We start from the raw sequence: 23,682 nt of genomic DNA on the forward strand, positions 1-23,682 counted from the left end.
CAGTTCAGGAGGTAGACAGAGAGGGATAGCAGTAATAGGCACAGAAAGAAGCAGGCACAGAGGCACGGCGAGTACAGTTGGGATGATGGTGAAGCAGAGGATGGAGGCGATGTGTCCAGTCATGAAGGGACTAGTGAGCAAATTGAGGTTGGGGATCAAGGGGAGCTGGGAGAACGAGGGAGTGAAAATGTCCAAGAGCGTGGGACTTGGAAAGTCTTGGGATGAATACATGAACGAGGACAGGGGATGGTATGGAAGAAACACAAAATGGTGATAAAATGCAAGTCACATCAAGGAAAGGTGGGTAGAAGAAAGTTGAAGGGGCCAAGCACAAATGCTGTGGAATCACCCACAAAAGAATTGGTGGCCAAGGCAGGAGATGATCAGGGGGAAGAGATTATAAAGGAAGTCAATTACCTTAAATGGCATGGGCCAAGTCTCTAGGAGAGCATGTACCAGCAAATGCTAAGGACAAGATATGGGCAAATGAATCTGTGGGAGCGTTCAAACCTATATATAGGGGAATACATTGTAAACATGTGTCTAAATCAGGAAGAATGAGATTAGCCAGACCTAGAGTGCCAATGAATATTAATAACCATGCATCAGCATGCCTAATCTTGGCTAGCATTTATTGTGCATTTACCACATCGGAGCATGACACTGAGAAATGCATGGTTGTGATTAGCAAGGCACACGTTAGCTTTGGGGGTTTTGCATGGCTTGGGCAGGGTTAAGCATTCTGGTACTAGTTTGGGAGGAACGGATCATGGTGTAGGAAGAATTGGACTCGGCCCTGTGGCTACGACATATGGTGCCCCCCTCCATGGTGGGGCTGCACCTGGAAAGTGGTCTACCAGTGCCCCACACTTTGTGGGGTGCATTTAAAGGCCCTAGATAGAAGCCCCTCACCTGATCAGCAGCATTTAAACACTGCAACCAAAAACAGCCTTGTTCTGCTTTTATTTCATCTGAAAGGCCAGTTCTAACCGGCAGCCAGAAACGGCCCTGCTTTGCTTTTATTTCCTTTGAATGACAAGAAGTTCTACATTGCAACCAAAAGACGGCCTGGCTTTACATTTTCACCTGAATGACCAGCCGTTATACACTGCAACCAAAAACAGCCCTGCTTTACTGTTATTTCACATGAGGGGCAAGAATTTCAACACTACAAATAACGGCTTTTGTCTTCCCTTTCACATGAATAGCAGCCCTTTAAACACCGCAAATGAAAAACGGCTTGGCTTTTTCTTTTGTTCACATCAAATTAAAGAACAATGTGGAAGGGGGCCTACCCCTCATTATCAATGGACCAACAGCAAATGAAAACTTACTCAAAAAGGAGAAATCAAAGAATCCTGTGACCTGCAAGACAGGATTTTAAACATTAGAAGCAAAAAGCCTGCACATGTGTGAAAAGAAAAACGGCTTTAAAAAGCCACAGTGAAAATATAGCACTGCTCACGCAGAAAATGGCAAGGAAATATGATGTGGGGGGTAGACCACAGCCAATGTACATTACGTTCCAACCCACAAAACTCCAGTCACCTTTGCAGAGAGCCTTACTGCCAGAAAAACCAGTTTGGGCTGAGGCACAAGCTTCAAAAGCAAAGGCCCACTTCCCGCTGAATATCACCAGTATCCTATAACCATCCAGCAATAAAATGTGATGCTGGAGAGGGTGTCATAATTCCCTGCTCTGCAGACCTGTAGGCAGGAGGAGGCAAAGTATGGCTAGAGCTTGACCAGGTTCTTCAAAAGAACCCACACCACTTCAAAGAGACTTCTAAAAAAACTCTGGTTACAGGCTGAGCCCAGGGAGACAGATGGCTGTGGGGAGGAGGGGGGGTAAGTGGCCCTCCCCCAGGTGGAACAAGACACGCCCAAGTTACATTAAAAGACATTTCATTTTAGGAGCAATCCGAATAAGCAGCAATTTCGTTTTATGCTATTTTTTTAATGTAATTTCCAGGTGGTTTTAAAGAGACTAATTGCATTTCCCTAAGACTCTGGGGAGTGAAATGGCCAGTTAAGACTAGTTTCTGGCTGATCTGAACAGGTGACAAATATGACAGTTGATGAAAAGATGGAAGGAGAAATTAGGAACATGCTGGATCATTTGCAGAGTCATAACGGTTATACATTTCATGAAAATGACAAAAATGTGCCAAAGGGCCATGCTATCTCGTACGGAGTTGGCGATAGGCTTAGCTAATTCCCCATGAGCAACTGAAACCGTATATCTATTTGATATGGCCAGGGCTAGTAGAAGTAGCAAGTTATGAGACATAGCTGGCTTTTGCCAAAAAGTGGTCATGGGAACAAAGAATTGTCATAAATGCAAAAAGACAGGTGGTGCTCTCTTCCCTTGAACCAATCATGCCAGGGGCTGAAGAGAGGAATGGTAACCGGTCTTATCCGAGCGGCAGGGATAATCACAGGGTACTCCCCCCTAGATTGTAAAGTTAGTGATGTCATTTGTGTTATATAAGGGGTGCTGAACTAGGTCAGAAGACACACAGACACCAAAATCTGGGGAGACAGGAGGACAGATAGAATGCGGCTGAACCTTACCATCTTTGAGGGTGCCGTGACCAGACCCCTTGCCCTAGCTGTCCAGAGTGTCCTGAGATCCAGCTGGTGGTCCTGAATCCTAAACCAAGGCTTGCTTTGTAAGTAGAATATACCCCAGCCCTAAATTGCATAAGCCCTTCATTTTTGTAGCATTGCATCTAATATTTGCCCATTGAAAACTCCATTGAAACCCTCAAATTTCCAGTGTAATTCAGTCACCTTCCCATAGAAGAATCATTTGCTTGTGTATGTTAGCATATCTCATTTGGAAAAACCTCTCAGTGTCTATGTAAATCCTTAGTGTACTTTTAAGTAAATCAAGTAATTTCCCCATTGAAACTCACGGTACAAGATTGTTGAAATTCGAAATTAACCATCTTGTACCTGGTGTTGTATTTAATTATTATAGTCATTAAAGTGTTGCCTCAAAAGAATTAATCTCCTTGTAACTAAAAACCAAATTTGTCTGTGTATTGTGTGCCTTAACAAACAAACTCCCATTTGCATCTGTCCTATTAAACCCCAAACAGTTGTTCCATTGTGAGCAATCAATCCCTTTTGCCTAGATGTCTACCTGTGATGTGCCTGTGTCCGTGTCAATGAAAACCGATTTTCCTATTGTGAGCTAAACCCCCTTCCCTGAGCTGCCGGTCATTGTAAACCCAGTGTAAACGAATTTTCATTTGCCACTGGATTTTCCCTTTGCATTTGCTATTCTCCCAAAGCCGATTTTCCCCCATTTCATTTCTATGTTTGCCCTGGTGGGCTGATTAGTAGTCCCTAAACTTTCCCTATCCCCAAAGTGTAAGCAATCTGAATTTCCTTCCATTCTGTTCCCTAGCAGTTGAGAGTAAGAATCAAAATCCCATTCTGACATTTTGCTCCAAAAACGGGTTTTCACTTTCTTTGCTGGCTCCCCATCTGGGGGTGGTGGGCTTTACCCCAAATCAGATTTTCTCTCTCTTTCTACTTCTTGCCACTGCCTTCCATTCAAAGGAATCAAGTTCAATTGATGTTTGGGGGTGAGTGTTGCGGGCGGGCGGGGGGGGGGGGGAGTGCTAAAACTGTAGCGCTATTACTTTCAACCTGATGGTATTTTCCTGTTTGTCATAACAAAAGTGAGTGTAACAGCCCATTTCCACTTGGTCACTCTAGAAAGGATATTGCATTTGTGTTCCCACAATTGCGGTGGCTGCTGTTTGTTGACATTTTCCTTTTACATTCATTAAATAATAAAATAAATGCCTTATTGATACACACCGACCTGGTTCCTAGTCCATTGGACATGGGGTGTTTGTGGAAGTTGGGTGCAGACGGGTTGGAAGATTACTAAAAAAAAAAAAAGAACATGTGGTTTATTAACAATAAAAAACACTTTATTGTGTGCCACATTCATTGTTGGAGAAGGAGTCCCTGGCTGGAGTGTTTCCCGTGTAATAAAACTGACAATATCTTTTCAGGGTCACCCCACCTAGCAAGAATGTGTCTTCATCCATGTAGTTTCAATAGGACCTACTACAATAGACACCAGTCAGAGAAAGACACAGATGGGCCGGAAAGGCAAGGTAATGTTTGTGGACAAAGTGCAGTGGCTGTGGTGAATTTGCAATTGACAAGGGACCCTTCGGTGTCAGGCTGCAGAGGAGAATGGTTTTGAGGGGGGCACACGGGGATGATCAATTTCAAAGCGCACATATTCTCTCATTCAGAGACTGCGATGTACCATGGGTTGGCTAAAGACTTCTCCCATCCAGAGGTCAGGTCACACCGCCTCCGCAGTGTCATCCGGGCAGGTCCTCTTCTCTGCACGATTCCCAACCACTTCAAAGTACTGGCCGCAAATCCACATTTCCTTCCAGGCACCACCCAATGTAAAAAACACAGCTGAGAAATAAACAATTTAAGAACCCTTAATGTCATGCCGGGAATCATAATCGGGAGAACAGAGGCCAATTGTCTTCGAGGAGACAAGGGTACATGAACAAACATGGGGTGCCTCTTAAGTGCCAGGCCTGGGTGCCAGGAAAGGGAGGGCTTCTAGTTAGAAGGGTCCTGTTAAGCTGCTAGTTCGGGTACAAGCGGTAGAAGTGGGCCTACCTGGTCCAAGAACAAGCAAGTAGATCTAGAGATGGAAACACACTGGGGATTTCACAGAGGGTCAGTGGCGGGGGGGGCATAAAAAGGTAGCCCCGGGTCAATGGCTATGGAGACCAAATCAGTGATAAACTGGGTTTAGACCAGCACGTCCGGAATGCAGTGACGGGACCATAGCAGCATATGTGCAAGGGTATGTATCTTTAATATGGAAGGCAAGCAGGGATGGAGTCAGGGCATATCAACCTTTTTAGTTCAAAGTGGCCAAGGGGGCTTCAACAACTGCCCCCATGTTCCCAGTCCGCCATGTTATAACTCTGCAATACATTCCCTTCTTTCGTTGTGGGGCTTTAACTGTGCACTTTGCAGTGCTCACCTTGCAAGCTGGGTTTGTTGGAGCCCCTCCGGCTCTCACTTCGGGGTATACAGAAGGGTCATCCCCTTGCTGCCTTTTAACACTGGTTCATCCACATCAGCCACTTGCGGAGAGAGGGATTTATAGCTTTTCAGTGTGCATTTAGGGGCTCATGTTCAAGTTCCCCAAAATTTTACGGTGGGGTCCTGTTACGTTTACACTGTAATGTAAGCAGGTGCCCGTTGCCAAATTTTGGTCATTTGCACTGCAGGGTGCAAATGTGAAAGGCAAAACACGGCGTACAAGCGTGCACACCACCTTTTGCTCTTTACATTTGCACTCCGCAGTGCAAATGAGTAAACAATGCCTGTCACGCCAGGCAGCGGTTACTTTGGATTGCGAGTGCCAGCATGGAAGGGGCGCTCACAATTCCTATTAAACACTCTCTGCGATACCAATAAACGGAATTACTATTACTGCCACTTGGTCTGGTGGTATTACCGCCAGATTACAAGTGGTGGTAGGTGGTTCTAGTCCCCATTAATTGGAGTATATAGGACTCCATGAGGGATTACCGCCAGCGGTCATTCCACCGAAATTGTCATTTTTTTTGGCAGACAGGTAGCGGATTTACCACCAGCTCTTATCTGAAAGTGAATCCTTCACCTCTCTGCCAAACTCATGGTTGGTGCGTTAATGCAGAAGTAACTATTACTGCCACATTTTTACCGCACGGCCCAACTTACAATGAGGCCCTTTGTCTCCATTATAATGGATGCACCACACAGGCCACTGAAGCGGTTTCCACTATAAGCAAGGGTGCCCCAACAATCATGTTGAAATGGGCCCCACACATCTTCAGCCGTGGCTGAATGAAAGGGGGTCATGGATGTAAATTGGATGACCAAACAGCGCAAAAAGACCCCGCAGATGAATTTCTCCTCTTGTGTGGTCTGTTCCAATGGAGAGAAAAAAGCTAAAGTGTGGTTGCAGAGAATAACGGGAATGATCCGGATACACGGAGCTGTTTTTCGCAGTTGGCCCACACGCACGGAAAATCACCTACATCAAAACACAGGGCACCCGGGCTCCTGTTCCAGAACAAAAAGGACAAAGTCAAAGGCATTCCTACCCTGCTGGGTATAAAACAGACACCCCGGCGCAGGTCTCGCGGCTGCAATGCTCATGCATGGTTGCGTCACTCGCAGCCCCGCCCACCGCCCGTGTCCTCAGATCCTGGAGCCCAGCCACGGCGACAAATGGCAAGTGAGGTTACGGTGAGGCAATGCCGCTGAATTCCGGCTCAGGGAGGAAGTGAACACAAATAGGCAATTTTAAAAAGGTACACAATGCGCATATCCAACAGCTGGCCCCAGGGCACTCCAGGCTAGAAGCCATGCAGGGTCCACCCTTCGGTCCAGAGCAGGCCATAAAAACAGACACATGCTTGATCCAGTGCTGGAAATGGAAATGATTAACCATGGGGGATCCCAGCAGCTGTCAGACGGCGAGGAGTGGGCTTTGGGGGAAGAGGAGGCATCTAGGAGTTGGCAAACGCAGGACCATTTTCTAAGCCCCCCCGCCCCATCCTCCTCACACATTGAATAAAATGTCAATTTTAAGAGACTAATTAGACCTGGCAAATAACCCAAGAGAGGTCCGTTTCCCATGATACTGCTAGCAAAGTATAAGAGGTGCACACCTTTTAAACCTACAAAGAGTACTCAAATATGTTCCTCAGTGTGCACTCCTAATAGATGTGTTCACATGTATCCCGGGAAGACGTTGGCTTTGTATTTTTGTATTTTTAAAGCACGCACAGTCTGGGGGCATCGAGGCGTTGTTACTGAAATATGTCTTAGTTGCGTGTTTATAACGTGCTTAATACCCAGAGGTTTCTAAGCGCGGAGCCGGGGAATGAACCTGTGTTGCTCCATGTCGTCTTGTTTCCAAGGCGAGAACATTGCCGCTGAGCTATCCTCCCGGGACATCAAGTGTTCCAGAGGGGAAGTGTCTCGACTTTCATCCCAAGGCCCGTGATCGAATCCCGGCATCCTCACAAGTAAACTAAAACATCAATGGTTTTCCCACAGGAGACATTTAAAACTCCGGCCCAATCACCAGCGCTGGATTGATCTAAAACCAGTCGTAAAAAGCTGGTTTTATTTGGCGCATAATTATCAAGGCCTTTCCTGAATCGATATATTTCTTTTAAAACAGAGTTGCTTTCTTTACTGCCTTACCCCGTTGCACCAAATGTCCTCCGAAGCCAAGCTGCTGAAAGCTGGGTTGTACTACATTCCTGCACATTAAAAAGGAGTGGTTTCACGCATCATTAAAAAGAACGAATGAACCATCAGATGCACTTGGGAGAATAGGAATAGACTGTTACTATACAAATAAGCTACATCTGCAAATGTATGTAGAGACCTGCACACCACAGCGTGTGCTCGCACACGCCTCTTTGCGCATAAGCCTCCAGCAGGAGACGCAAACCAAGACAATACATTTTTACATTTATGGTCCAATGCAAACCGTAGCTCTCCTGGTGTTTCTGGCTATACCGCCCATGGTCCCGCATCATTGACTATGCCATCTAGGGCTGATTGCAGTTGTAGTCCGAAACATCTGGCGAACCAAAGTTGGCAGGACGCTGCCACGCTGGTCTAATGTGCAGCACAGCTGCACTGTAGCCCAGTATTTACTTTAAGATTCAATGTGGCATCAGCTGAACAATGCCAGGCTTCCAGTAATGAGACCATTTCAAGTTCCTTTGTAACGTTTGCTGCAGAGTGGCAAAGATTTCTTCTAAAACAAGTGGATCGCTTAGCTTGGGTGCTAAATTACATATAGTCTATTGCAATTCTCCAAGATGCCACGGTTTGTTTTTCTACACAAAATGATTCAATGATGCACAACACCATGCCTTTAACTAAAAGTGAGGCCTCAGTCCCATAGTTTGTCCCCACATTTTTACTAGTTGGAGGGGTTTCATTTTAACTATAGATTAGTTGTGAGGGCAAGTATAGGTTTTGGACACAGATTCCTAAAGTGGACTTTGACCTTCCTTAGTGTTGGTTTGGTAGGGAAATCCCACCATACGATAGTTTCCATCCTGACCTTTAAGTTAATAAACTTGTATTGTTCATTCAGAGTCTGTTATTGTCTGCGTCTTACTCCAAGATGCCTTCACAGAACCAAGCGTTTAGATGCAAGCGGCCACCTACAGATCAGGTTTAGAGGAGCTGGTTCTATTCAAGGTGGTAATGGGTAAGGCTACTGAAATCCAGGGTCATAAGGGCAGCCAGTTCAAGTTCATCATTTAGAGGTGGCTCAGTAAGAGAAGAGGCTTGTTAATAAACGTGGGTAAAGCCCAGGAGGATTAGAAGGGGTGTGGGTACACTCCAGGGACATTAGGAAAGCTGGTGTAAAGCTCCAGGAGGATGTTAGGAGAGTTGGTTTAATGCGAGGTTAGTCTAGTGTCCACACCCAGAGCCGCAAGTAGCTTGGTTTCCACCCATGGTCATTAGGAGAACGAGTTAAAGGTCAGGCTCATTAGGAGAGCCAGTTTAAGTTGATGATCAAGAAAACCAGATGTACAAATCTTGGGCATCTTGAAGAGTGGGTTACGATCTCACCTTATGCAACCTCATGAAAATAATCATTCACCACCAGTGACAAAACTGCCTGGTGCATCAGCTCCAGTGAAATGCAACCAATGAAGATGTCGGCAACACATGCAACACCGGCTTGGACAGCAAAGACCCAATCGTCCATGGTCCTTTTGCGTGTGTGGGCCATACATTGGCCTTCCTGTGCTACTGCTCATCACAGACCGATGTTGTTCTCACTTTTGCAGTGGAGTAATACCAAATAAGTGGGGTCTTCATTGCCCCACAGTGCAGTGCTGAGGTTGGCCCTATAGTTTACTTAAGACACTGCCACAGCATTGGAGTGGTGCTTTCCAGTATATATCATACAAAAAAGAAAAAACGTATCGTCTACAGTTACAGTGTCCAGTTAGATCAAATACACACGACATTAAGGGCCTACAAATAAAAGCATAAAAAGTGTTCCTTGCACTTCTTTATATTATTTCTAAATATGTATTTCAATCTGATTGCTCTGCCAAGAAAACAGATTCTTGCTAAAAGAATTGGACATCTTTGGTAGCTATAGCATACAAATATCACATTTCATATATCTCAAAAGCTACACACACACAAATACATATATCATAAAAATAGTTTTCTACAAGTACATGAAGGATCAGAATAACGCATCGAGGCGCTGTTGGGAATAAGATCTAGTTCGCATTGTAAAAAAAAGGCTTTTATAAGAAGAAAAAAATAAAATAAAAAAAATTATGTCACTGGTGCAATGTTTGATCGAGACGCAACATGTTTCTGTACCCAGGCCAGTGTGGGCCCTTCAGAGCAGTGTATTGAGAAAAGTGTTTTTTAATATTCTCCAATTTTAAAAAAAAGTTTAAAAAAAAGATGCGAGTGTGAGCAATGGGATATAGCTACTACTGATGTACGTTACAAGTATGATTTTGTAATCAGTTCATTAAACTCTGTATTTTACCAGCTGGCAATCACTTTTTCCCTCAAATCCAACCATCTTGCCAGCTTGGGTGAAATAACTGGGAGTGTCACCGACCCCGACAAATCCAATTAAGCAAGTTGAAAAAAAAAGTGCTTTGTCTAGAAAGTAAGCAGTCGTTCAAGGGTTAATAATCTGAGTTTGTTGTCAAAAGCGAGGCCATCCTTTGCGTGTCCTGTCTATATAGTGGGCGGTGACCAATGGTGAAGTCAAACTCTTTGATAAAACTGCAATGTCCCAGTCATGTTTTGATACATCACATAAGCATGCCATCTTACGAGGTCAAAATAGAAGATCTACCACATGAGTGGCATTGCAATTAATTAACCTGGGTTGTGTTCCGGGCTTTCCATATTTGTGTTCATTTATTGCGGATAACATGTGTTCCGACCAGAAATACTAACAAAGCACTGCATAGTCAACAGAGCAATTCTGAGTAAGCTGCCATTCTTTATGAGTGGGGATGGTGAGCAAACGATGGATGATGGGGAGCACAAAACAGACAGAAGGCCAAAAAGACTGGCTAAGGCCGCGGCCTCGCAGGACAAGGCCGTGGTGTTGAGCGACGCAGGTGTGCAGGAGATGCTGCCCGTCGACCACGAATACATTGTGCCTGCGTACAAGTATCCAAACCTTTAAGAACCAAGGATCGTACCCTCTGCTGCAAAGCCCTCGCAGGACAAGGCCGAAAGTGTTGTGCGACACAGGTGTTTGGTGACGAAGGGGTAGCGGCGCAGAGTGCGATAGCGCAGCACAGCAGTCGCCCATCAGCGACCAAAAGGTAAGAAAGGTGCGGGAAGTGGGAGCAGCCGCTACTGCCCTCTATTAAAACTTCCCAGCCTTTGCGCCTAATTCCACCTTACCGTCTGACACAACATACTCTGTCTTTGTGCAACGCTAAGCTCTCCCCTGCAGCGGTTAGCCGTACTTTGTGTTTGGTGTCCTTTCACTAGGTCCCCTCATTGTGGGTAATATTGTAATGTGATCTGTGTCCTTGAGGCTCTCTCCCACTGTCTAGGTTCCCCCCCGCTCCAACTGTGGTTACTGTGGTCTGTGTCCCTTAGGCTCTCTCCCACTCTCTAGGACCCGATCGGGGTAATGTGTGTACGATTGAGTATACCGTCTGCCCCTTCTGTGTGAGTTCCTCCCCCCCCCTCTAACAATACGACCACACTCTTTAAATCTGCAAGGAAATGGCCAATCCTTCTGCAGTCTCCACCTCTCCTGTTCCCTCCCAGGGCCTCTGTACAGCTCTGGCTTCTCACTTCACCACAAAAAACTCAGAACATCCTGTCCTTTCTCTCCCCCTCCTCTCCCTCTACCTTCCTCAGCCCCCTTCCTTCTCTCCAACAACACCTGAAAAGGTTTCTAGACAATTCCGATCTATGAAAGTGTCATCCAAACAGGTGCTCCCCTACTCCTCCAGAACCACCAAGGACCACATTGAAATCCTCGCTCCAGCCATGGCTGATTTCTGCAATCACTCTTGCCACTGGACCTTTCCCCTCAAGCACTCCCTTGTGTACTCTCCTGAAAAGTCCATCTGCCAATACTACCTGTCCAGCAAACTACTGCACGATCTCTATCACTCTGTTCCTGGGCCAACTCCTGGAAAAGCCAGCCATCTCCCAGCTTACTCTCCACACTGAATCTGTTGGTTTCCTCCATGACCTCAGCCTGGCTTCAGAGCAGCCAGAGGCACAGAAACTGCTCTCTTGAACACCCGTGAAGATCTGCTCACTAATCTCGATTCTAGGCTTCCTTCTGTCCTCATCCTCCTTGACCTTTCCTCTGCTTTTGATATGGTCAATCACGCCACCCTGATCAATCTGCTTTGTGAGAACCTGGGCATCGCGGATCAGGCCCTGGTGTCGCTGACCTCCCCCCTGGACCGACCCTCCCAGGTCCAGCTTGGGTACTGTCTCTCCACCACATCTCTCGCCACATGTGGTGTTCCACAGGGCTCTAACCTCTCAGCCAGTCTCTTTAATGTCTACTTGGCCCACCTTACCTCTACCTTCTCCTATAACTTTCAGTGTTATGCAGAGGACTCGGCTCTCTTTCAGGCTACCCTCAGCTTCCTCTCCTCTCTTGCTCATTCCTGAATGTCTATCCATGATTCAGGAATGGTGTGCCTCCAACAATCTCTGCCTTAACACCAGTAAGTCTCTCCTCACATCACGGCCCTTGCCCAGAAGGCCCACTACCAGCTGCACCTCCTCAGAAGTGTTCTTCCTTTTCTCACTTTCCCCCAGAGGATCACTGTCTTGAGAGCCCTGCTTCTCTCTACGCTGGACTACTGCAACAGCCTCTTTCTCAATCTCCCTTCCTCTCTCTCCACCCTCTGCAACTAATCCAGAAAAGGACTGCGAGACTTTTCCTTGACCTGAGGCCCAGGGAACATATCTCTCCAGCCCTAAAATCTCTGCACTGGCCCAGGTAGCTGCAAGGATCAAGTTCAGGACCCTCTTCATCGTCCGCAAGGCTTTCTGGGGCCGGGGCCCGCACTTCATCTAACTCCCTCTTCCTAAACACCTTCCTTCTCAAGCTCTTTGCTCATCTACCTCCAACTATCTGAGGGTCAGACGCTTCTCCAGGCAGAGAGTGAGGGTAGATCTCTCTCCTCTGCAGGTGCCTCCCTCTGGAATGGCCTCCCTGCTCCACTCAAACTTCAGCAGGACCACCTGAAGTTCCGGAAGCTGCTCAAGACCTCTGCTTTTCGCCTCTGCTTTCTCACTTTCCCCTGCTGACTTACCAGTCTGATGTGCAGACTGGTTGCCTGGCTACCCTCAGAGCCTCACAGGGTACCAGGTACCTCCATGACCAGCCCCTGCATGGGCCTACCACGCACCTAGGGGCTGAAACTGAAACCCTACAATCCCCTGCTGCCTTGCACTTGCCCAGATCCACGCTGCACTGGCTGCACTTATTCAGAGCAATGCTGCCTTCATTGCACTTCACCCTCCACCCCCCCCTCGGCACTTCCCCTCTGCCTCCCCCCTGCACTTTGCGTTAACACACTTCACCATCTGAATGACACAAGGCCTGGTAAGATAATTTGTTTTGTGCTTCCTCGGTCCTCCCTCCTTCGTCTTGCAGCGCCTAGAAACACTTGTGTCCAGGCGCGTTATATCAAGTAAGCTCCATCAAGTTTTTTTTTTTAAAGGTTAATTTCAGATACAGAGCTATAAAAGCGTTCACTAAAACACATTCTCAAAATATCACAAACGAAAAAATAAATTCTTTAAAACCCCAGATTAAATTAATAGATATTCAACAACCTCTCAAAATCCAAGTTCAATACTTCAAAAAAACCTGAAAGGAGAAACAATAAGTAAATAAGAAGGCACCATCACAATTTGTGTTGCACCAACAGTTTTAGGTTATGCATTTATTTCGCCAGCTCCATGTTTGTTCAGGTAACAAGTGACCACAAAAACAGGAGCCTCGTGGTTGGTGGATTTCCACAAGTTTAAAGCCTCTTTAACCGCGCTTGTCTGGAGTGCTTTAAACATGGGTATAAGCCGGGTTCATTTCAGGCCTTAGGTTACCAGACAAAACATGAAATGCAAGCCATCCTCCTCATTGTTGCCTATAGGATTAATCGATTACATTAAAGCTAATGTACCCATTCTAATTTTTACCAGAAATACTTTAGCATAAAAAGTCAAATCCTACTCGAATAGGACTCGTAACCTAGAGAAATGTGTTCCAAATAATTCATTACTAGCCTTGAAAGGGAAATACTTTAGGGACCTACCCTCAGATTGGGTTTTTACCCTGTTCTATGTAAAACTATTTTTTCTGGATGTCGCATAGGTGGGAGACATTGATTTTACTAAGAGGGCTCCATAAATACACACACCATGGCCACAGTTTCTGAAAATCATCCTTCAAAACATCTAGCATAGCCAACTTGTAATTAACAAGGGAGGAGGTTAATCCATATTCGTTTCCAAACAAGAGGTCTGTGTAATGTCAATGACAAAGTATCGATGCAACCAAGCTCCAATTTCAGGGAAAGAAGGGTGCTAGCAGGAGGGATGGTAGATGCTTCAGAAAGGAGGGATTTACAATAGACACATTTTCATTGTGTGCTCCCAAAATTCAGCTCCATACTTAACAGCAGTTTTAGATGGTCTTCTGGCCACTTCTAAATTGTCTGCTATAACCTCGCGTCCACATTATTTTTAAAAGCCGAGTTCATCTCTTGAGCTACATTTATAAGGTTTTTCACTGATCAGCTGTTGTGGGAGCCAGTTGCATTTTGCATCAAAACAGATACCTAGATATTCAAAATGCTCAACATTTTCTATTGTTATGTCATGCAATTTTATTATATGGTGAGGGTTCTTTGGATGGCAAATCATACGCGTTTTTTCTGCATTTATCACCAGTCCTTTCATCTTGCATAACATACCAAACTCTGTTGCCTTTAAGCCACAGCATCATCGATACAAGCACAGCATCATCAGCAAATAATATGCTCAGCCTTTTATTACTTAACATGGGGGCATTGATTGGACCAGATAATGGACCAAGAGCAATATCATTAAGAAGTATTGAAAATCGTAGTGGGGCCAACACTCATCCATGGCGACTCCTTTGTTAGCAGGGAAAGCAGGGAAATGCCCCCCAACCCCTATACCCACCTCACTACAGGTCATGTGGGGATCTGGTGGGTGAGGGAGACAGGGTGATGTGGAAGGAAGATCCTTCTCAAATGAAGAGGTGAAGTTCTAGTGCAGATCTGCAAGAGTTGACTATTGGGAGCATTGTTTACGCGAGTACGAAGAGTTCCAGTGCAGTGAGTGAGTCGGAGCAGAAGCAAGAGGAGGCACTCGGTAGAGGGGCCGGCAGGGGGGGGGGGGCAGGTTGGCGAGTGTACTTGGGCAACAGTCTTGGATAGTCCAAGGTCAGGTTCAGTGCTGGTTTCCATGAACTTGCACATGAGATTTGCCACAGGTGGAACCCTTTTATTGGTGGGAGATCCTAAAATTCTGTCAAGATGGGTTCAACTACAGATGAAGGAATGCGTATGCCAATATGTACGAGGTGGCCACGTATGCTGATGCAGCTCTAGGAAAACCGGCTTTTAAGTTTAAGATCCATGTTTGTAAGATTCCAAAGAGGCGTTCATGCCGAGGGACCCCCCTTGGTTTGATTTGTGTGAATACATATTAAGATCTATTTTATAAAAAAATCTGGGTAATCTTGTACTTTTCTTGAGCAAAGCTATCTTTTTTTTTTAATTTAAAGTTCCCTTTTAACTGGTTTTGGTGTGTATACCTTAGTCACAAATTTTAGGGAGCACAGTCGCCCCTTTCATAAGCGCTTCCATTGGTATTACCCGAATTGTTCGTTTACAATTGTTCGAATGACACAATTGTTAGAATAATAGGGGTCGGAATTGACCTTCTGCACAATTGACCGTATGGTCATTTTTATATATATTATGGGTTGGGTTGGTGTAATAATAATATAAGGGGATTGGGTGGGGGGTTGGGGTGGGGGTTGGATTGGGTGGGGTGGGGGCCTGCGGGGTGTTTCCCCCCTGCATATTTATCCTAATTGACCATTTAAATTTGGTCAATTGTTATTCGAACAATTGTCATTCATACAATTCGTATACAACCGCTTCCATCTATAGTACAGAAAAGAGCCATATGGTGAAGTAGTGGGGATGGAAACTGCCTCATCCTACTAGAGAATTACTGGCAGTAGGTTTTTTTTTTTTTTTTAAAGGGTCATACGTTAAGTCGGCTGTCATTAGAAAAGATTGGGATATCCAAGAAGTCAATTTCTTTTTCATTTATAGATGAGGCGACTAGAATTAGCAAAATAATACATTCCTGTGCATGTTCTTAGTTTCCTTCCCAAAGGACAATAACATTGTCAATAAAGAAATCCCATAAAAGGTTATAAATAAAAAACATACGCTCTACAGAATATATGTAGGTTTCTTCCAATGCCTCCTCAGAGATTTGCTACACTGGGTGCATAGTAGGTCCCATAGCTGCCCATTCGATTAGGTGACTTGAATCCTCTATTTCTCCACTGTGATATGTTTTCTGATGGTTAGTCACCATTTTGATTGCTGCTCTCTGGGGTATATGGATATAGAGAGACTACATCAAATGCGAAACACTGAGTAGGATATGTCAGGTTTTCAACCAAGTTTATGTTGTGTGTGGTGCCTTTTACAAAGCTCCTAGTGCTTGGGATATGTTGGCCGAGGAAGGTCGAAACATTTTTAAAGTGGCTAGATGATTGAATTAATAATACCTCACACAATGGAATGCCTGCGGGATTCACCAGGATATTGTGGACTGTGGGAAAGAGTGTAGACAATAGCTGGTCTAATTTTACCCTGTATCAGAAAGGGAACCCCTAATTTGTAAAGTCAACACTTTTCCACTCCTGCTTCCACTCGAGTGAAAATAATGTCCTTTAGTGATGTGCCAGGGTAATCTGACTGATTTGCAACTGATCTAACTAATGTAAGCTTTAATGCATTGCCATCTGGCAAGGGTGTGAAAGCCCTGTTTTTTTGTATTCATTTATGCAAGTTATTCAATCTCTGAAAGAATAATCTGCTGATCATATTCACCTTTTATAAACTCCATGACAAAAACAGTGTGTACCCGTGTCCTACTGCATCAGTATCCTGATCTGCAGCGCCTTATCTATCAGTGGCAGAGAGCAGGTTCAGAGGTCACATGTGCCCATTTGACAGCTGCAGTGGCAGCCAAGTCTCTGCAGCACAGGGGCTGCATTTAAGATATGCACCCCCATACCAAAACTATGAGGATTATATGTAGCCCATGCTAGTGGCAGGAGACACTAAATATAAGCTATGCACAGGTTAAGGCATGGTGCATGGGACTGCTCATAATCATTGCAGCTACATCCACAATTATATCACTCTTGTGTCAGCCCTCTAGGTCCAGTTCATCTGTGGAAGGGTTATGTGTAGTATCCCCAGACAGGCTAGACCTTGCCCTACTGGCAGGATTGTAGCTGGGGATAGGGGTGGATGAATCACCACTTTGTTTGGGCAGGTACCAACCTTTCCTAGAGACAGCCACTCCACAGGAATCTGGCCTGGGAACAGAAATCCATGGACACATCCAGTCACAAAAGGCTTGGCCTCACACCAGGGTGCTGCATATCTAAAGGCCTTTGATACTATTGAGAAAGGAAGGAGCAGGGTTAGTGTAGACAGGAACACTCTGTACAGTTGAGGGAAGTTTCTGCCATCTCGTTTCCCTCTGCCTCTCCTTCCTGTCCCTTCCACTTCCTCTAGAACAGAGCACTCTGGGTGTGAAGGGCAAAGTCTGCTTCTTTCAACAACATGGGAGGACTACATGATACTACTTCCTGCAATGGGTGGCATGAATGCAACACAATCCTTCTAGCTTACTACTCCTCCAAAGTAAAATGGCACTTAAGTGAGAGGGCTGTGCTCCGCACATACAGAGTTCAGAACCTGCTTTAGCCACTTCTAGATTTTCAGTGGGAAAATCTAGGAGAGTCACATTATTTATTCCTATTTGTTAAGCGCGCAGCAGCCCGGAGGCATCGTGGCGCTTGTTACAAGAGTTTCAGAAGACTTAGTTACACATGAAGGACATTTACAGGCATGATTATTGTACAATTGCAGGACAGTTTGTAGAGACATGTAGTAGCGAGCGATTTAGATAGAGAGGGTAGTTTTAAGGTTTTTTCTGAAGGCAGAGAGTGAAATTTCTGCTCTTAGAGCAGTGGGGAGCGCATTCCAGAGCTTAGGGGCTAGAAATGGGAATCCTATCCCTCCTGCTTTGGCCTTGTTAATACGAGGTCCAGTGAGTTGGTTGGTGTAGCAATATCTAGTGGGCCTAGTTGTGAGGGATCTATGAATAGTATCTGAGAGATAAGTAGGAGCAGTGCGGTGGATACATTTGTGTGTGGTAGTGAGAATCTTGAATGCAATGCGTTCTTTGACTGGGAGCCAGTGCACAGACTATCTATTCAGCTCAAGACATACTTCGCAACATACCAGTTTGAAGGCATAAGCTTGCAATGAGGAATGTACAGTACATGTTGGACTACCAAACAGTACTACCACCACATCTGTTCAGATTGTAATACTCAACTGCTCCTCATTGGCAGGGTTGCAATGAAATATTAAACACCACTTGCTTAAGGGATCTTGACCAAGGATCTTTTTAAAAGGTGAAAACAAGCAAAGAAAGAAAATCATTCTCAAGAATAAGCCATTCCATCCTTCCATAATGGGAATAAGATACTCCAGAATTGCAGGCATGGCGATTGGGAGCAGAACCTATGGAACGGAACACAGCCATAAAGGTCCTAGAAGCCATGTATATGAAAATAAATTACCTAGAGAAACCACAGTGCAAGAGAGTGAAACATTGGCACATTTCAGATAGCGGTATCAGAGAAAGGTGCAAGACAACATGTACTATGCCAATCGTATCATTGAAATCAACAAAGGGAAGCAATGTAGATTGCTGGATTTAAACGCTGACATTGCTTCTCTAGCAGCAAAGCCTACTGCCCCACCAAATAATACAAACACTGATTGTTATCCCCACTGCAGAGTACTGATGCTCCTCCAGTTTAGTTCTATGCATTTTCAAATGTGTATATTTTATTGTACAGCCAACACATGGTGAGAGGTTGTCAAACACACTGAGCATCATTTTTATAAAGAAATGCTTCCTTTGGTTGGACCAAACCCAGCCATCATGGCCTTACGTTCAACTCCTATAGTGCTAAAACATTTACTAAGAGGAAACGATGTACCTAATCTAGAAATACCCAAAGCTAGGGGATCCAATCATATTGCTCTCTTCCATCATAGAAGACAATACAAAACCGAAAAGCAAAACAAAACTATTTCTCAACAAACCTCATCAGTTCATGGTACATCCTAGAATTCCAGAGGCAATTTCACTCCAACCAAATGTCCTTTTCACAGATAGCAAAATAGATATGGCACAGAGTATCAAGCATTGTCTGAAACTGGTGCCCATCACCACTTTATAAAGAGTATGGTATGATATAGACTACTTACCTTCGGTGGATCAAAGAGCTCCAACAAGTACTCATCACCATCCGAAATTCCGGCTTTGCGTAATACCAAACGGCACCTTTGTAAAATAGCTCCACTGTCCATGCTGACTTCGTCCACCATCCCATACTTTAAATGTCCTTCTTTCCTCACTTCGCTAGACGGATCTCTAGACACTTTCCATGGCAAGACTCTTCTGGTCAACCCATGCCAAGAGTTCGGTTCATCTGCCTCCGCCTCACTGTTCTCCGTGGGACTAGAGTCTGAAGATTTCCGTCGAAAGAAGTTCCGAAAACTTTGCCGTAATCTGCTGAAGCGCGATTGCCGTCTCCCGGGGGATTGGCTTGAACCTACAGGAAGCTCATCTGAACTCCATCGTTTTGGCGAACTGCGGCCATTAGAGTCCGATGGCAGCTCGGAGTGGTCAGAATGGACCGTCAACTCCACTTCAGTCTTGGCTGCAACCGTCCCAGTTAAATCTTCCACTACCCTCCTGCCAGTTTCTCTGTAATCATGTATTCTACTGAAAGGAAAGAGTCGCCACTGGTCCATAGCACAGCCCTCCTTCACCTCATTCTTGAAGTACTGCTGGAAGAGGTCTGTGAACTGTTCCGAGACATTCTCGACGGCCAGGATGTCATGGTGGGGGTTTTCCTTGGCAAAGAGCCAGTACTGCTTCGCGAGCTCTTTTGCTGTGGTGATGGCATGCCGCTCACAGAATTCATTCCAGCCCTGAGGAAGCGGGGATGTCTCTGGTGGAATAGTGTCTCCATTCATTGCAGTAACAGGAACATTCGCAGAATGCTGAAACACAGAAATAAAAAGGCAATTGTGAATGAAGGATCTTGCACAAAGATCACCAGACTCAGCTTACATAACCGGAAGGAGCTCTGCAACCCATTCAGAAGGTGTGTCTGGCAAGCAGCACTGTTTCTCTGTAGGCTGTCGCGCGCGCAGAGAGGAGATTTGCCCACAAGGGCCAGCAGGTACATTCCTGCCTAGTGACTAGAGCCAGCCTAATGTGCGACAGAAGTACAGCTGCCGTTCTGAACGCTAACGCACGAAGACTGAAGAAGACGCTGAAATAAGGAAGTAACATACTAATAACCAGCAACTTTTTAGATCACATATGGTTTAGAAACGGTGAGAAGGGCGGAAGAGAGAATGCAATTGTACTTCTGGAAATGGGTCGGCGTTTCCCCAATTTTTACAGTACTCGATCACAGATGAAAATACATAAGTCCAAAAGGGGTGGTGCAGAGTTGATGTGGCTGGTTACGGGCGATTGCCACCCCATACGAATAGACAATTAAAACCCCAAAATCACATTCTGAAAATAAATGCATATATTTGGACAGAATTTGCCTTCATAAAAAAAAAAAATATAGAAACACATTTGTTTTTACTGCATTCATTCTAAATGTTTTAATTTTTAATGTTTATTACTTTCAACTTAAATTTGGATGTTTGGTAAAATTCCTTCCCCCTTCACCGCCACAGGAGTTTATACTACAGCATAACAAAAAACTCATGCAGCGTCCACTTTTATGTTACGGCTCGAGATCAGCGGAGCACTTTACAATGGGAGGGGGCGAGCATTGGGGTGGACATTTTATACAGTAGCGCGGTACTGTTGGTGGGAGCGTTGGGGGGCTGGGCGGGGGGGACGACCCTTCCTACACCGCTGCAGAACACTAAAAGGCTTACTCCTGAAGTAATGTTAACCTGAGCACTGGGCTGAATCTGGTAATTGTGTGCATTAAGGGCCCCCTTCACATGTCTACTAATGGTCAACGAAGCGTGCAGAGCATCCAGTGACCATGGCTGGGCTGCATGAAGCAATGGAATATGCAGGACTGGAGGAGAAGGCTTTGCCTCCAGACCGGCATTCATGGTGCCTTCTATGCTAGGTGATATGGGGGGGGAGATTAGAACATGATCCCATCCTTCTGTGGCACGTTCTAAAAAGGTCAGTACAGTACACCAGAATACATCAAAGTCGCTGGTAACCCAAATCTCCCCCACCACCCTCACCTGCGAGACACAATGGGGTGGTCATAAGCCGGACAAATACTCTTCTGAGGAAGGAGAAAGGATGAATAGATAATACACAACATTTGCGTTTACGTACTTATGCACAGAGAGCACCTTTCGGTGTAATATGCAGTTGTGCATACCAGAACCTCCTGATGCAATCGGTGGCGACTTGGGATGAGCCTCCCACTCAGAACAGGGGCCTAGGAGACGGTGTGAAAAGCCAATAGGTTGTGCGAGAACACTTGGAAACGACCCAAGCGCTCAAGTAAATCAGCAAAGCTCTGCGGATCGCAGAGGCGTTCAAGTAACGATTAAGGTGATAGTAAGCGGGGCAAAGTAGGTCACTGCCTTTATATTTTAGTAGGTTAACAAATATTTGTGGAAGTCTCCAGATAAGCATGACCCCAGATAACCATGACCCACATAAAAAATCCATGTGCATCCTCTTTTCACAGATTTGGTCTATCTACAAGGAAGCAGCAGTTTCATAAGCATTGGCTGCTCAACAGAGGAGAAAAATGCAATTCTGGAGCCAATAGGGGTGGGCTTTCAAAGGAGTCGGCTCGCTCCTCTACAGCTTTTCATTTGGCACCCTAGTCTCTGGAATGAAGTCTTACTAGCGCAACCAATGACTGACCGGAGAAGAACTAATAAACTGGAGGGTAAATCCCTACTCTGTATGGGACTGAGATCTGGAGCTAACAAACATACATGAAAATGTGTCCCAGCAGGAAAAAAAACCCACACTTTTACAGTGCTGAAAGTCACTGTATGCTGTCTTGTTGAATCACTATAGAGAGGATCAAACTCCACGAGGTGTAAATGAATACCTCCAGTGAGGTGTCCTGATAAGGGCTCTATTCAAAATAGAGAGCAAGCAACCTATGTACATTAGTAACACATAATAATATGCCCTCATATTGGCTCCCTTATCTGCAGGGGCTAGAACACACTGGGCTAAATATTTGACAGTTATCTTGGTTTCACATATTTTATTTTTTTGAAACAAGTAAAAAGTTTTTTTGGAATAACAATATCTAAATATACATCATATATACAGACAAAGGTAAATAAAATAAAATAGTCCTAAAGTCAACATCAGAAGCCAGAAGGATATAAGGAAAGGAAGTAGAAGGATCAAAGCAAGTGCAGCTGGTATCCAAAACAGAGCAGTGTAATGACACAATCGATGAAATATTTCAATTTCTGGTGGCTCATGAAATATTCGGGGTCATTCCGACCCTGGCGGTAGGGGGTTAATGGCACCGGTAAGGATGCCGGTGCCTTTAACCCCCTACCGCCCTATTACAAGGTTCCTTTAGCGGGACCCGTTAAGGGACCATGGAGCTAATAAGGGGCCTGCAATTTGCAGGCCCGTTATTAGCTCCTTCCCCATTCCCATTGAGCCCAATGGAAGCTCGAATGGGAATGGTTTTCGAAATGGGGACTTACCGGGTCCGCATAGGCTGGAATGTCCCGGAAAGTCCCCATTCCAACACCACGGACCCGGACCCGAGTTTGGAGGCAACCATGGTGCTAGTAGCACCATGGCTGCCTCCAAACTCGGAATGACTCCCATAGTGTTTGTGGGGATCCACTGGGCAGACCTCGACACTTCCATGAGCCAGAGATTCCTGGCTACAACAGTAGTGTGTCCGTTTGTCCCCATTCATGGATCACACGTGCCTGCTTGGGATCGTTGTGTTCTACTAGATCACCATCTCTCTCCAGCACCCTTCAATGGTACTGCTCACCAACAGTAGAACACACAACCGGATCAGGCAGTATTTGCTGAATTGCTCCTGTCTCTTGGGTTTTAGTGGGTTAGGTTTGTGAAAGGGATGGCAGCCTGCCGCCAGTCTATTAGATCAGCTCGAGTCTGAAGGTCTTTATTGGGAGGTTTTCTGCCCGAGAGCTGCAGCGCCCTTTCCCTTTGCTAGAAATAATGCATGCTACTTTGCTTGCGGTTTCTCAATCATGAATTTATTTTGTTAGTTTATCTTTTGTAAAAACGTTTGCATGGATTTGATTGATGAGCATGAGGGGGGGGGGTTCCATACAATCCAACATTATCCACTCCATTCGGGTTATAGCTATCCAGTCAAAGTTTTACCTTTACTCTGCGACATTTAGTACTGGGGTTGTAAAGGGGCAAACCAGGACTAGAAGTCCTATGATGCAAAGTTAAAATCAGGACTGGACTAGTGTCTCTCGAACTGAATGGATAATGTGACATGCATAGGGTCTGCCTTGTGTTTCTAGTAGTTAATGTCCTTATGTTCTGGAATCTTGGGATCCACAATCTACTTAAATGGACAACAAAGTCCAGCAGCCATTTTCAAAGAAGATTGTTAGCTCCAGCAACCTGGAACATAGCAGATTAGGAGAATGCTTAGCATGAACACAAGAAGCATCACCACTCGCTCCCTCGATGCCACACAAACACAACACGGTTAGAATGCATCTAAAAAAGGTTGCCTTGAGTACATCATCTGTCCTAAAGAAGCCTTCCAGGTGAAAACATGCTCGCACAAAACATAAAACAATACATTGATGAACTGAGGAGCTACAAGTAAAAAAGCATACTATATTTCTAGGAAAAGCAACGAATGCCAAAGCTAGCCAAAACTGGAGTGTATGGGTGCCACCACAAGATGTCGAATATCTCAGCTAACTGCGTTTTAAGTTTCGAGCGTCCACCAGAGAACCAACTAACACTAAGGTGGAAGAAAAACTCAAATGTTCTGATGTCTCTACATTGGATCCGGAGACGCTGCATGTGTACTAAAGACGACCGCCATTACAACTATTTCAAATATGGCCGGTACATGAATTAACACTTTGTATTTTTTAGCATCCTTTATTCTTTTCATTTCATCATCTTGCCAAAGGAGAAGACGTTGCTGCCGATGCCTTTCGGACCTCTTGGGTCCATCATCAG

The 23,682-nt window shown here is 45.2% G+C and overlaps 1 protein-coding gene and 1 long non-coding RNA gene across 3 annotated transcripts in view; one reads left to right on the top strand and one right to left on the bottom strand.

Moving 5' to 3' along the window:
• Positions 1-23,682, bottom strand: part of SH2B3 (SH2B adaptor protein 3) — a 570,764-nt gene that overhangs the window by 386,863 nt on the left and 160,219 nt on the right. For both annotated transcript variants that reach the window (XM_069619528.1, XM_069619527.1), the window contains one exon: positions 18,708-19,508. In XM_069619528.1, the coding sequence (XP_069475629.1) occupies positions 18,708-19,481 (774 nt within the window). In that variant the 5' untranslated portion in view covers positions 19,482-19,508. The remainder of the gene's footprint in view (positions 1-18,707; positions 19,509-23,682) is intronic.
• The window catches only part of LOC138492404 (uncharacterized), a 338,216-nt gene that overhangs the window by 107,598 nt on the left and 206,936 nt on the right, over positions 1-23,682 (top strand). The gene's annotated exons all lie outside the window — the stretch shown is intronic.

The sequence above is a fragment of the Ambystoma mexicanum genome, chromosome 10 (genome assembly GCF_040938575.1).
Source record: "Ambystoma mexicanum isolate Mex_15411 chromosome 10, UKY_AmexF1_1, whole genome shotgun sequence".
In the NCBI taxonomy this organism is placed as follows: domain Eukaryota; kingdom Metazoa; phylum Chordata; class Amphibia; order Caudata; family Ambystomatidae; genus Ambystoma; species Ambystoma mexicanum.